The sequence below is a fragment of the Nycticebus coucang genome, chromosome 18 (genome assembly GCF_027406575.1).
Source record: "Nycticebus coucang isolate mNycCou1 chromosome 18, mNycCou1.pri, whole genome shotgun sequence".
NCBI classification, from domain to species: Eukaryota; Metazoa; Chordata; class Mammalia; order Primates; family Lorisidae; genus Nycticebus; species Nycticebus coucang.
Genome location: NC_069797.1, coordinates 51732040 through 51745881, shown reverse-complemented (window position 1 = coordinate 51745881; position 13842 = coordinate 51732040). Strand labels below are relative to the sequence as shown.

The window sequence follows — 13842 nt, the reverse complement described above, 5'->3', positions numbered from 1 at the left end:
TTAATCTTTATTTCTACCTGAGCAGACAACCATGTTTCATGAGGCAACAAAACTGAGCATTGACAAGCCATGGGGACATTGGCCTCTGATGAGGCAACTCTGGGTGGTTAGCCACATGGACTGACCAGAACAGGGCAAGGTGGCCATGGGCAAGGTAGACACCACTGTCATCCATTCACCCAGCCACTCCCATCAGAGCCTTAATGACCCTGTCCCTACCCTCAATCACAGCCACTGGCAGAAGAAGAAATATAGACACACACAGTTCTCACACCCTGTCCCTGAAGAGGCCACTCTGGAAGGGCATGACCATGGAGTCAGACAGGCCTGGGGGTGGCACCAGCCACACTGAAGGAAATAGTTACACCTCTTGTACTTTGAGCATCTCAGTATTTTCATCTGTAAACCGAGAGACATCTATTCCACTTAGGGTTATTAGAGGGTAACATACATAAAAGGTGCTCAAAATATATTAGCTCCCTTTCCACATTCAAATATACAGGAAATGTTCAGAGACACATAGTCATGGGGGCAAACACATGTGAATGCATAAGGGACCTTGTTTATAGACACACATTCTGATCAATATACATGTAGAAACCCTCTACCCCTAGTGGAGTATCTCTGGAGTTAGTAGAAGCAGGAGGCAGGTAGATAAATCCCCACCTCCATTCAGATTTCCCACCTGAATACACAACCCTGCCAGGAGGAAGGCTTCTCCCCAGGAAATGGCAAGGTCCCTGGGGGTGGTGACTCAGCCAGGCTCAGCTGGGGCTGCCTCTACCATGTGGCCTCCTGAGCTCAAAGTGGCCACCTTGGCATGAGACAGAGAATGCCAAAGAGCCCACCAGAGTCCTAATTTCCCTGCCAAGAGGGGATAGCCCCGAGGGGCTGAGGCAGGGGGCACGTCGCGAGTGTAGGCCTTGGGCAACAGGAATGGACCTTGGGGAGAACTAGTGAAGCAGACAGGAGGCTTACCTAATGTTTGGGGCCTGCTCACCATTCCTCCAGGGGGTCACTACCCAATGATCCTCAGAAACCCTCTGCTCTTTCCCTCTTCCCAACATTCCCCCCACCTGTCCCTAAGTCCCAGTCAAATCAGTGCCCTGAGCCTTCCTCATTCACTCTCTCCCTCAGCCTCTGCCTCTGCTCAGTCCACCCCACCCATTGCCCAAATTATTATAGCAGCCCTCTTCTACCCCCACCTGGTTTCTCTTGGCAATATCAAATTCGTGCTGTAGTCAGAATGTTCTTTCTGACAGCCCCCACCTTTCCCCCATAAGCACTACCCCTAAAATACAATGCAAAGTGGTTTAGCCTGTTTAAATTTGAGAGTTTCCAGAATGTGAAGCCAGGATGCGACCCTGTCCTCATAGATCCCCAGGAGGATTCAGCCCAGGGTTGGTACATAGAAGGTTGTTAAAGACTATTTGAGGCTAGTGGATTCCAAGCCAGGGGAATTGCCTGGAGTAGGCCTACATCTGGGTCACAGAAGGAAATCTGATAAGCCCATTCACACTTTCCCACTCCTCCCTCCCTCCCTGTCTTCTCAGTAATTTGCATTTTCAACTCAAGTCTGAGATACAGCCTGGAATTATAGCTCAATAGAGGAGCACTGGTCCACTTGGTTCAGCAGATTTTAGAAACCCTGGGACCCCAATGTGTGTGGACTAGGGAATAAGGAGGGGTTTTCTCTAGCCCTTTCATTCCACAGATGTGGAAACCAAGGCCTGGAGCAGGAAAGGAAGTGGCCCAAGGTGAGAAGGCTGATGAGAGCCTGCCTCAACCAAGTGCACACAATTGCATTCCCCCCATGCTAACCTGCCCCTGGGAGGGTACCAAGAGCTGTGCTCTGGGGCTCTGGGACAGTGAGCTGGGGTGTGGGGAGAGGGCAGGCAGAGAAAGGCTGGTGCAAAAACAGCAAGCCCTAAATAATTAGAAGCCAGCTTTACTGAATATTGATATTGTCCTTGTTCCAGCTGGACAAACTTTACCCCAAAGCAACCTCAACCCTTCTGCCTTTCTTCTCACCAGAGTCTCCTCTTACCAGGCCTTCCTTTCCCCCTTCTTCAGATACTCCTCCACCAGGAAGCCTCCCCAACCTTCCAGTAGAAGCTACAGTTTGCATGTTGTTATGGTCACCTGCAGAGGCGGAGGGATGCTATATAAAATTTGGTTTTAATGTCAAGATGGATGACTTCACCTGCACACCTAGAGGGTATGAAAAATTTTATTATTTACATAACTGAGCCTCTCGAGCAGGTCCCAAATGGCTTGAGAGAGCCTGGGCTTTTATTGTGGTCAGGAAGTGAGTGTTCTTGCCTGAACAGGCTTTCGAATCTCCCTTCCTTGGATGCCAAAGAGGAAAGGCTTGGGTTTCTTATCAGCTTGTCCAGGTGTGGGGCACAAGGGAAAGGGAATGGTGAGGCTTAAATGCTGTTAGTAAGCATCAAAAAATAGCCTCCTCATTACACATGTTATTCCTGTGCCCTTGTTTCTCTGTGTTTCTAGGTGGGTCCCTTCTCCATGGGGAAAGGTTGACAGATGAAGAGTTGACATGTTAAAGTCAACAGAGATGAGAGGAGGCTGTAGATGACAACATCAATGAAACCAAAGGATTTGAGGCCCTTGGCATGACATTGGGATTTCCTTCTCTATCTCTAGCTTAGACCCTTCTGCTCTCCACACCTCCCTCCTCCCCAATTCCATCTCCCAGCCTGCCTGACACTCCCCCCACATTCTTTAGCTCAGTACACCCTCCCCCAGTCACCCTGCCCCACTCCTACATTCCCTCTGGATACTCCCTAGAGTGGAAAAACCATCCCTCATCCCTTTCCTGCCCCCAGTCCTGGGATCGGACATGCTGGTCATTCCTGTTTGGGATGGCCAACAAGATAAGGCCTGGCATGGGGCCGATCTGTTGTGACAGGACTCTCAACGCTGTTTTAGGCAGGACCCTGACCACACCAAGTGTCCACACTGGGCCTCTGCCTACTGCCTGGCTCTCTTTTTGTCTCCAGAAACACGGTAGAAAGACTCAGGAGCCAGCCCAGGGAGTGAAGTAACTGTTCACTTTTCACCCAGGTCAGCTTCCTGTTCTTTGATTCCAAATGTCTCTCCTAAGCCCTGGAGGCCCTATGCCACAAGATAGACCTTGAATGAGACTGAGTGGCTCTGGGAGTCGTAGCTTGGGAACAAATGCTGTCCTAAGGGCAGTCCTGGACCAGTGTCCTCTTCCCAAACTCCAGAGAAAGCTGTTATCGCAGCTGCTTTTATTTAGATATGTCTGGCTGTCTGACCAACATTTGCCTGGATTCAATTTGTCTTTTTTTTTTTTTTTTTTTTTGAGACAGAGTCTCACTCTGTTGCCCAAGGCTACAGTGCCACGGTGTCAGCCTAGCTCACAGCAACCTCAAACTCATGGGTTCAGGCGATCTTCCTGCCCAGCCTCCCCAGTAGCTGGGACTATAGGCACTGCCACATTGCCTGGGCTACTTTTGGAGATGATCTGGCTCTTGCTCAGACTGGTCTCAAATTCCTGAGTTCAGGCAATCCACCCACCTCCATCTCCTAGAGTGCTAGGTGGCTTACAGGCATGAGCCACCTTGCCTGGCCTCAATTTGTTTCTTTTTTTTTTTTTTTTTGTAGAGACGGAGTCTCACTTTATGGCCCTTGGTAGAGTGCCGTGGCCTCACACAATTCACAGCAACCTCCAACTCTTGGGCTCAAGCGATTCTCTTGCCTCAGCCTCCGGAGTAGCTGGGACCACAGGCGCCCGCCACAACGCCCAGCAGTTTCCTGGTTGCAGTTCGACCGGGGCTGGGTTTGAACCCTCCATCCTCGGTATATGGGGCCGGTGCCTTACCGACTGAGCCACAGGCGCCGCCCCTCAATGTGTTTCTTAAAGACACAGTTGTGGTCAATAGCTTCTGGTCCTAGCTCTGCCTCCCATAAGCTTCCTGACCTTCAACATCCAGGTAACCTCTTGAGGCTCTGTTTTCTATTAAGTCAAAAGAAGATGATAACCCTGACCTCACAGGGAGTCTCCTGGTGAAATGATTTGTAAACTATAAAGTTAGGCTGGGCTCCTTTCCCAGGCTCTGAATCTGATTTCTACTTCTAATTCTTTATTCTTTTCCTTAAAGAGAGCCCCCAAATTGCACAAGCTTCAGGCCCCACCAAACCTAGATGTGACCAAAGTATTGTACAAATGTTAATTATTAGCATAAGTGGTTAAGAAGGGCTCCAGGGTCAGATGACATAGGATTAGAATCTTGGTTTTGTGGCCTCTGCCAAATTGCTTAATCTCCCGGAGCCTTAGTTTTCTCATCTTAAAACAGAGATAACACTTCAGAGAGTGTTCTAAGGATTTAATCTAATAGTATTGTAAAGCATTTAGCATAGTTTCTGCTGCGTAAGTGCTTAATACATGGTTTTTCTTTATGCTCAGGGGTTTTTGTGCTGCAATAGGGGAAATCTGAATTAGACTCAAGAAAGTACATAGTGACCTCTTGAAGTTCCCTTTCAGTTTAATTCTTTGGTGGATGATATCTTTAGGCCCTTCCCACCTATCACCACCTGGCGCTTCCCACTACACACCTGCAGGGGTAGTGTCCCGCCCAGTCTCCAAACACTCGGTACGAGCGTGAATGGTAGGAGGGGACCTTTGAGATTCTGCCCGGCTGGGCGCTGAAGGCAGGAGTGGATGAGAACAGGTTCAGTCTGGGCGAAGCTCCCTGGCCCGAAGTGCGCTCTGTGAAGGAGGCGCTCATTTCCACATCGACAGTCTTATCCCTTGATACCAGAAGGCTCAGCCCTTAGGGAAAAAAATGTTTTTTGCTCATTACAATTAGTGATATTGGTATGGTTGCAGCTAAGTATCTGTCTCAGTCGGATCACGGTGGTTGGGGCGGGTTGGAAGGATAAATAAATCTCGACACAAACAGCGAGGGGGCTGGGTGAGAGGAAGAACGCCCAGAGACCGCCAGACACCTCTTTGGGACTCACAGCTCTGCGGAGGCGAGTCCAGCATTCCAGGTAGCCGCGCAAGTCGGTGAGCAGATGCACCAACGCCAGTTCTCTCCATCCAGGCCGAGGTGGCCGCGCCTGGAACGGCCTTTCTAGCCGCACTAGCCGCCGCAGCAAGGCACTGGGCAAATCCCACCCACGGCCCCGCCCGTCCAAGCCATCTTGCTCCGGAGGCGACGCTTCTCTGGAGAAGCGAGGGGCGGAGAAGGGAAACACAAGTCTTTGAGGGCACCCGACAGGTGTTTGGGGGAGAGGGCGGAGTCGCAGTAGGGAGGATGAGGCGGGAGGGGCGGTGCTGCCCCTTTAAGAGGCGGCGGCCGAGCCCGGACCTTTTTTCTTTCCCCGGAAGGAAAGCGGAGCCCAAGCTGGGCGCACAAGGTGGGGAGGTGCGGGACTGGGCGTGGGGAGGCGGGGCACGCGCGGGGAGGACCCCTCCCTCCTGTTCTCCTTGCGGTCTACGGTTCTGCTTGCCAGATCCGCTGCCGAGCCCGGATCGAAGGCGACAGTACGGCCAAGGGGGCGCGGCTGGGATACGCTGGAGGGTTGGGTGCCTGGGGCAGGGACGGCGGTGACCCGGTTGCCAGGAGGCGGGAGAATAGACTCCACGGACCTTGGAAGGGGATCTGAGCTTGCAGACCCTGAGCAGACGTGAAACTGACCCCGGCTGGGGGCAAGAAACTGTTCTGCACTACTGGGCTCAAGGGCGCGGCAGTTCCAGTGTCCTCTGGCGGCGAGTGGAGCAGGTGAACAGGTCCTCACTCTCAGCTCCGAGCCCTCAGGCGCTCTCACCCGGGCCCCCGCTGCCTCTCGCAGTCATGGGCCCCGGGCCCAATCGCGCGCCTCACGCCCCGCGCCCGATGCTCTGCGCACTCGCCTTGATGGTGGCGGCCGGCTGCCGCGTCGCCTCCGCCTTCAACCTGGATACGCGATTCTTGGTGGTGAAGGAGGCCGAGAACCCGGGCAGCCTCTTTGGCTACTCGGTCGCCCTCCATCGGCAGACGGAGCTTCAGCGGCGCTACCTGTAAGTAAGGCTGGCGGGGTTTGGGGAGGAGAGTGTGTGTGCGGGGGTGCGATACGGACCCTGAGTCGGAGCCCTGGGCCGCTGGTTTCCAGGCCCTGGTGAGCCAGGATTAAGGGGGCGGGTACCCTGGCAGCCCTTCGGCTTCTGGGGCTTGGCGGGAAATGGAAGATTGGGTGTGGGATGAGGGGCAGTAATTATTGGCAAGTGCTGACCGGGCTAGAACCTGTCTAGACGCCACCCCTCCGCCCTTTAGACCTCTCTTGCGAGCGGAAATGGAGTCCAGGTTGTTTGAGGCCCCTCCCATTCTGTGAACCGAATACACCAGGGAGCTGGGAAAACTGCAAGATAAACACCTAGTGGAACCCCCTTTCCCTGCGCTTGGGAAAAACCCATGAGCATATGCATTTAAGCATCCCCCTCTTCCCTCACACCTCGCATGTAGTCTGCGGCCACACCAACCACACCCTCTGCAGAACCAGGCTTTCTCTGCTGCTTGGTGCTTGGAGCTTGGTGAGTGAGGTGATGTGTGAGTCTGGGCTTTTGGAGCTGTCCAGACACTCCCTCTGACCCCAAGGATGAGGAGAGTAGAAAAGAGTGGAGGAGCTGTCCTGACTTAGTCTCCTGCTGCCCACCCCCAGGCAGTGGCGCTCTCCCACCAGACATCTTCCCTGCATTCCACAGATTCATGTTGAATCTTCAACCCTGAGTGTGTTTGTTTTGGTTTGAAGAGGAAAATAGTGTTTTTCTCTTTCTTCTGTTCTCCTTCCCCAACAGCTGCAAAGGGGGGGGGGGGGAAGCCGTGCATAGGGGAGGCAGGAGGACATTGCATCCTCCTCCCCCATAGGCATTCATGCCCAGAGGGTCATGTCCAGATTTCAGAGGTCTCTCTGCTGTGGGCACAGAGTATGCTGAGTTTGGCAGTTGGGAGAAGACAGTGGCAGGGGGAGATGAAGCTGCCCAGGGAGACAAGGTGGTCAGGATAGGTCAGGGTGGTCCCATCCATCTCTTTGGGCTGACCCAACCTGGCCTCTAACTCCACTGAACAAGAAGATGTGGTCAGATTAAGGTTGCCTTGAAACCTCTCCCAGCTCTGACTGGGACCTGCAGAAACTTGAGGAAGTTGGGAATGTTCAAAGTCCAAACTCTGCCCAGCTTTGGCCTCTGCCCTTCTGATCCAGCCCCTGCCCAGCCTTCCTAACTAGGCTCAGCCTCAACTCTTGCTCACTTTGCAGAGGGCACCACACCCTTCTCAGCCCAACCCTAGAAGCTGCCATCTGGCCTTGGCCAACCCTCTACCTTTTGGAGATCCTGAGTGTCCAATAGGGCAAGTTCCTATATCAGGGCCCTTTCTGTCCTAGCCCAAAAAAAGATTTTCAGATTTTCAACACCAAATCTGCATGACATAACATAGACTTAGAGATCTGTGGGGAACGAATGATCAAATAATAATTCTTCCTCTTTGCTAAGTGACCTTGAGCAAGAAATTTCCTTTTCAGGGGCTAATTTTCCCCCCAAAGGGTTAGACCTGGATCTGTAGGCTCCTTCCTACCTCTGTTGGCCTGTGAGAGGCTACTTGGCATTGTAGAGAGAGCAGAGGCTCAGAAGTCCCATTGCCAGGATCCTGTCTGGTCTGTCACCAATACCTGGGGTTTAATTTCCTCCCATGTTGTGGGGAAGAGAACAATATGCCTTCTTCCTGGATGTTAGTGGGGCCTTAATGAAATAATGTGTATAAAATCCCGTGCATATGCCCATCTTTCTAAGGAGCACCCGAGGCACCCCCAATGGGCCCCACCCAAGATGGCTAAGCAGAGGTGTTCTGCTTTTCTTCCTGAGCAGTTACTGATGGCATTAGGCCTTCCAATAGCCCAGACAGTTCTCGAGCAAATGAACCTCTGAGAGGCAGGTACTTCTAGATAGAGTTTTCAGTCTTCCCTTTGGGTATCCTCAGTTTTTCCTAGGGCTGGTTCATGTCTTCATCTCACTGAATTCTGCCCCTTGGCCCTTTGGTAGAGCCAGCTGGGTCAGCTGGGCTTAGCTGCAGCCAGCTGTGTAGCCAGATGTGAACAGCTGCCTCAGTGCACAGCTCAAGGGAACCAGCAAGTCAAGCTTCAGCCTCATGATTAACTTTAAAATCTCTTTGGAAAAGCGGGGTGGTTCATGGTCTTGAACAGGCTCTTAGCCTGGGATTCATACGCTTTCAGGAGATACAGGGATCCCTGGAAGTATATGAAAAATCATGTGTTTGCACATTGTCCTGGGGGCAGAAAGAGGGGAGATCATGGCTTTCAGGTTTCAAAGAGACCTTGTTCCACAAAAGGTTAGAAACCCAGGGTAGACCTTTGCTGCACCATCATCTTCATTTCTGGACTGTTTCTCTGCCCACAACATGGGAGGTCCTCCTCAACCCACTTATCGATTTCTCAGTCTTTGGAAGTGAGAAAGAGGGACAGGCAGAGAACCAAGGTGCTTTGGGCTCCTTGCCAGGATGTACAGGGGCCCCTTGGAGAGAGAGGGACTGTTCTATGGAAGGTGGTTACTGACACCCTCCACCTAGGACCTGGTCTGTCATTCCCTCCTGGGAATTCAGGTGTCCTGGTCTGGCCTGACCTCATGGGCTGTGGAGGATACCTCTGGACCCTCTGTCCTTCTCACCTTTGCTGGGAAATAAGGGTGTCTGGTAAGTCTAGGGAGGCGGTGGCTGTGGCTTCTAGAAATGAGGTCATGCCTGAGGTAGGCAGAAGCCGGGCTTACCTGCTGTGCTCTCCTAAATCATGTCTCCCTGGGCAGGGCGGGTGCCTGGCACCTTCCAGGGCTCGTGCCAGCAGAAATGGGCACAGCAGCAGTGGCTGCAGGCAAAAGGCCCTCAGACGTGTATCCTTTTGCTCTGGCACTCTCCAATGACCATCCAAAGGGTTTTTAGTTGGGCTGGAGGTGGGGAAGCCTGATCTAGTAGTGAAAAAAGCAGCAAAAGGGGCTTGGTCAGAGCTAAACAAAGGAGGAAAAGGATGTCCTTTACAGTAAGAGGGACTGGTTAGATGATGTGAAGAATGCCCTAAGGGTTCAAATATGGAAAAAATACTAAAGAGCCAGAGAAAGAGAGAAGAAATAAGAAAAACAGCCTTGTTCTTTCTTATCCGAGGCTTGGCCCTGGCCTCTTTCTCCCCTTCTTTCTCATTTTCTCGCTCCTTACAGCTTGTTGCTGTGGTTCTAAGGCTGAGTCACCAGTAGGGAGAGGGGACTGGGTGGGCAGTGGAGGAGGAAAGGGCAGGACAGGGAGGGCTGCAGCTTCAGCTACCATAGGAGCAGCCTCTGGGGAGTTGGCTAATTGGGGCAGCAGGGCTAGCACAGAGCTGGGATCCAGGCATCCAAGAGCTGTCCCCCACCCCTACCCTGGGGCTCAGGATGGAACCAGCCCCCTCCCCACCTATTCCTTGCCTAGTGAGGGAGGGGAACCAACACAGGTGTCAAGGGACCTGAAGAGCAAGGCTCAGAGTCCCTCTGGCCTGTGTGCTAGATCCTCTGGAATTTTCCCACTGGAACCGCTGATCACCCTCAGGTGAGGGATCTGGGAAATAGAATCTTATAGGGTGTTTCTCTTAGCATCATCCCACCCCAGTTCCCCCACAGGGCCTAATCCTCTTTGGGGTGAGCTATTCTGGTGCCCTGAACTCTCCTGGGCCCCATACTCCAGCCTTCTTATTCCAGTCTTCTCAAATTCTATTGCTGTCCGCTTGGCTATTCCATTAGCTGTGAACTGCCCCGGGAGAAGTGCTGGGGCAGGGGTGAGGAGGCATTTTTTTCAAAATTTGGAGTTCAGAGGGTTCCCCAGAGGCCAGTAGGGGCTGTCTAGCCGCAGCCATTGAAAGGGTAAGGAGGCAGCTACTTGAAAGCCTGTGAGAGGTCATTTTACCCACCCCCACTACCTCCAGGCGGCTGGGGCTCTCAGCTTCGCCAGTCTAGCCTGACTCCAGGACAGGGGCTGTCCCTGGTATCTTCCTCCTCTAACTGTGGCTGGGAGGATGGACCCATAGTGATCTGGAAGGGCTCAGCTTTTGCACTTTGTGATCTAGACTAGGTCCAATAGCAGTGGCTAGTGGATGTACTCATCTGCATGGTAATTTACATTCATTTGCATATTAATAAAGGCCCTCACCCCCCCACCCCATTCTTCAGCTCCTACTGCACACACCTGGCTGTGGCTGGAAGAAGCTGTACCTGAACCTCTGCCCACAGCCTTCCCCCATCCATGTGCAGGCTTCTGGCTATAGACCCATTGGATCCTGGGCTAGGAGCCAGAGGGCCTAAGAGGGCTTCTGAGCAGGCCAAGTAGGAGCTAAAAATACTTCGGGGGGGGGGTTGAGGGGGCTCCCTGTGGAATCTCTGAGAAGGGAGGGCCCTGGGATAGGGGGCCTGGGTTTAGGTCACTGCACCTCCCCCACCAGTGGCACAAGGCTGGCTTGAGGCAAGAGGCGGGAAGGTGTAAGTGGTAAAGAGGGTCATTTCAGCCCAGTTGCTACTCATGCACAGTTCTGCCTGTCCAATACCTCAGGAGGCTTAGAAGAGGGGTCCCTTGGTACCCCCACTCCCAGACAAGGGAGCTGAGAGGGTGTGGAGACCCTGTTCCTTGGTCACCTTTCGCCCAACACCTTGGGTAAGGTGATGGCAGCAGTGAGTGGGGAGTGACATTCTGCTGCATGTCCTGGGAGGCATCTTGAGCTCTCTAGGACCCCCTTAACCCCCTGAGGCCTTGACTCCTTTAGGGTCATTGTAGCCAACCCTCAACTTCTGTCTCCAGCCAGATCTGAGCTCCCACCCTAGTATGACTCCCCAGTGTCCCACCCTACCTTAGTGATTGCCTGGTATCTTCAAGCCATGGAATTCCTCCTTATATGCCATCGCTGCTCCCTCTAAAGCAGTGGTTCTCAACCTTCCTAATGCCACAACCCTTTAATACAGTTCCTGTGGGTCGCCATCCACAGATTGAGAACGGCTGCTCTAAAGGATCTAAGAAGTCTGTTCTTTTCCCTTTGTTCTAGGTTCCTGCATGGGGCAGGGCAGAAATTCCTGGGTCCCTAGAGGGAGACCTAAGGTCATGCCAGGGCCACTTCTGGTGCCACAAGAAATCAATGCAATAGTCCTCACATAGGCCATGCCTTCTTAGTCATAAAACCCTTTGGCAGAATAAACCTATTTGTTCCTCCAAGCACCCCAGAAGTCAGGAGAACATCAGCTGTCCCCATTTTACAGAGGAGGTGCTCAGAGCTCAGAAAGGGAAAGGAAATTGCCCCTTCAGGCAGAACAAACCCTAGAACCAGGTCCCCAGGCTCCCAGGATGACAATGCTTCTTCCCCAAGGCCGTAGCTTCTCTCAGGGGTCAGGTACGCCAGGGTATGACGTCCCTGGTGGTCAGGCAGCTGACTCATTGGGCCCTCTCCATAGCCCAGACAGAAGGTGACTACCCAGGCCTGACTGCCACCCTGGCTCCCTGCCAGCCTCTCTGGCTAGGAAGCTGTATCCCTGCTCCCAGGAACACTTCTGAGGGTGAGGTCTGAGCTGCAGAGGTGATGTGTAGGCAAGCTCCCGCCCCCTTCCTGGCACCCCCCAGGCAGTACATTCCTGACTCCCAGTGGGTGGAGGCATGCCCAGGCCCTGGCATGCCCAGGCCCTGCCCTGCCCACTCCCTGCAGCCCACACTCACCAGTCCCAGGCAGCCATTGCTTGGCTCTTCCAGACTCTGGCAGAAGGCCCAGAGCCCAGGTTCTAAGCTGGCAGAAGGGTAACAGTGTTGTTGGGGCCAGATGGAGGAGCCCTTGGGAGGTGCTTGCCACCCAGCAGGCTGGGTCCATCAGGATTGAGGAAGGTGTTCTGGCAGAACATTGACAGGATGCAGGAAGATGATGTGGGGAGAAGGGATGGTAGAGCTGGGGTGTACAGAGTCCATCTAGATGGCCTATGGTGGGCAGAGGAATCTACCTCTTTAACAAATACCCCAGGGATTTCTGATGCTGATGGTCCAAGGACTGTCCTCTGAGGTGGTATTTCAGGGTCAACCCCCTGCCCTGGTCTACTTTAGCTACCCCTCTGGTATGGGGTGGGCTGACAGGGCCCTAAGCCTCCATGTAGGAACTTGCCTTTGCCATCCCCAAAGATAGGCTCTGGGAAGCTTGGGGGCAAGACAATAGTCCTTGCTCACCCCAACCCTCATGCCCTCCCACTGGGAACTCTGCTCTGGAACCACACTGTCCAACGCATCAGGTACACAGCATGCCTTGTGTCCCTTGTCTCAAGGTGGGGGGATGTTGGACATCACCTGGACCACTTAGGGGCCCAGGCCTCCAAGAAATAAGTCCTCAGATGGTTTCAGGAGGAAGAACCCAGGCTTCCATGACCTGCCCCACCCCCTCACAAATTCTCCCTCTGGACCCCCCAGAATTTGAACCCTATGCCAGGATTCCTCTAGTCTTGCTTTTTTCTGTTATACCTTCATCTCAAAGACCAAAGCATTCCTTCCAAAACCCAGATCTAACTGTGTTACCCTTTTGCCTAAAAATCCATCTGTGGCTCTCCCACATCTTTCCTATGTGTCCTCCCCTCCTATCCTTGCTAGGCATCCCTGGAACCCTGCTATTCTGAGGGGTTTTTAGACCCTGAGTCACCCTGCTTGCTCTCGCTTTTTGGCCCTTTTGCTAAAGTGCCCTTCCTGTCCTTCACCTGGTGAGCCTGAGTCATTGTCCTTGCACTCAGACGCCTGGGTCGCCTCCTCTGCAGGTGACTGCCCCCACCCCAATCTGTGTGTGCCCCCTGCTTCCCTCCCATGAGGCACTTACAACAAGTGTCTGTTTCCTTGCCTGCCATCCCCTACACCAGACACTCCTGAGGACAGGGGCTGTGATCCATTCATGTCCAGACCCTAGAAGCTGGCACAGAGCATCTGTAAATGCCTATTGAATTGTACTTGGTTCGAAGCTAGCCTTGGGAGTCTGAACTCAAACCCACCTGCCTCCCTGCCCCCAGGCTCCTGGCTGGTGCCCCCCGGGAGCTTGCTGTGCCCGATGGCTATACCAACCGGACCGGTGCCGTGTACCTGTGCCCACTCACTGCCCGCAAGGACGACTGTGAGCGTATGGACATCACAGAGAAAAGTGAGGGGAAGGGGCTGGGGACCAGTGCTGGGTTGGAGGCCTGGCAGAGGGGTAGCACAGGGAGAAGGAGCTGGAGGAGATGCAAGGCAGAGTTTCTAGCCACTTGTCCAGCAGGGAAGAGACAGCTTGGAGAGAATGGAACTGTGTGGGATTGGGGGAACTCAAGAGTAATGATGGGCTGCAGAAGGGGGGTGGGGAGGGTCCAAGAGGACTAAGCCCTCTGAGGATTTGGGCACTGGGGTATGGAGTGAGGTGCCTGGGCTCATGATCCCTCCATGCCCACAGGTGACCCTGGCCATCACATTATTGAGGACATGTGGCTCGGGGTGACAGTGGCCAGCCAGGGCCCTACAGGCAGAGTCCTGGTAAGTGAGCACTCAGTGTCAGCTCCTCCACTCCACCCAGCTCTCTCCATCTCCTAGGGATTGGGAGGAAGGCTGAAAGCCATAGAGGGCTCCTCGTGTATGTTCCGGGGCCTGTGCAAACATCTGTGTCTCTAGCTGTGTGTCCCTTGCTCCCTGAGCTCCTGGGGAGTGGGGTGCCTGGCATTTTCCCAGGGCCAGGCATGGCCTGAGTCCTCTCTGACTCAGCCACATCCTCCCTATACCCACACTGGGTGCTCACCCTCGTGGGAACCAGCCAAGGGAG

The 13842-nt window shown here is 53.6% G+C and overlaps 2 protein-coding genes across 3 annotated transcripts in view; one reads left to right on the top strand and one right to left on the bottom strand.

The window, feature by feature from the left end:
• Positions 1-3883: 3883 nt before the first annotated feature.
• LOC128571106 (uncharacterized) lies at positions 3884-5845 on the bottom strand. Its single transcript, XM_053570755.1, has 3 exons — positions 5840-5845; positions 5008-5716; positions 3884-4816 (listed from the first exon to the last, which is right to left on the bottom strand). The coding sequence occupies exons 1-3, from the start codon at positions 5843-5845 to the stop codon at positions 4572-4574; spliced, it is 960 nt and encodes a 319-aa protein (XP_053426730.1). The 3' UTR covers positions 3884-4571.
• ITGA3 (integrin subunit alpha 3) overlaps positions 5708-13842 on the top strand; it is a 30566-nt gene continuing 22431 nt past the window's right edge. For both annotated transcript variants that reach the window (XM_053570661.1, XM_053570662.1), the window contains exons 1-3: positions 5708-6049; positions 13067-13194; positions 13480-13559. In XM_053570661.1, the coding sequence (XP_053426636.1) occupies positions 5844-6049; positions 13067-13194; positions 13480-13559 (414 nt within the window). In that variant the 5' untranslated portion in view covers positions 5708-5843. The remainder of the gene's footprint in view (positions 6050-13066; positions 13195-13479; positions 13560-13842) is intronic.

Bases quoted from the DNA above. Each gene is read 5' to 3' on its own strand.
- LOC128571106 (XM_053570755.1), bottom strand. The intron at 4,817-5,007 runs GTGAGTCCCAAA...TTTTTCCCTAAG, and splicing joins GGACTCGCCTCCGCAGAGCT to GGCTGAGCCTTCTGGTATCA.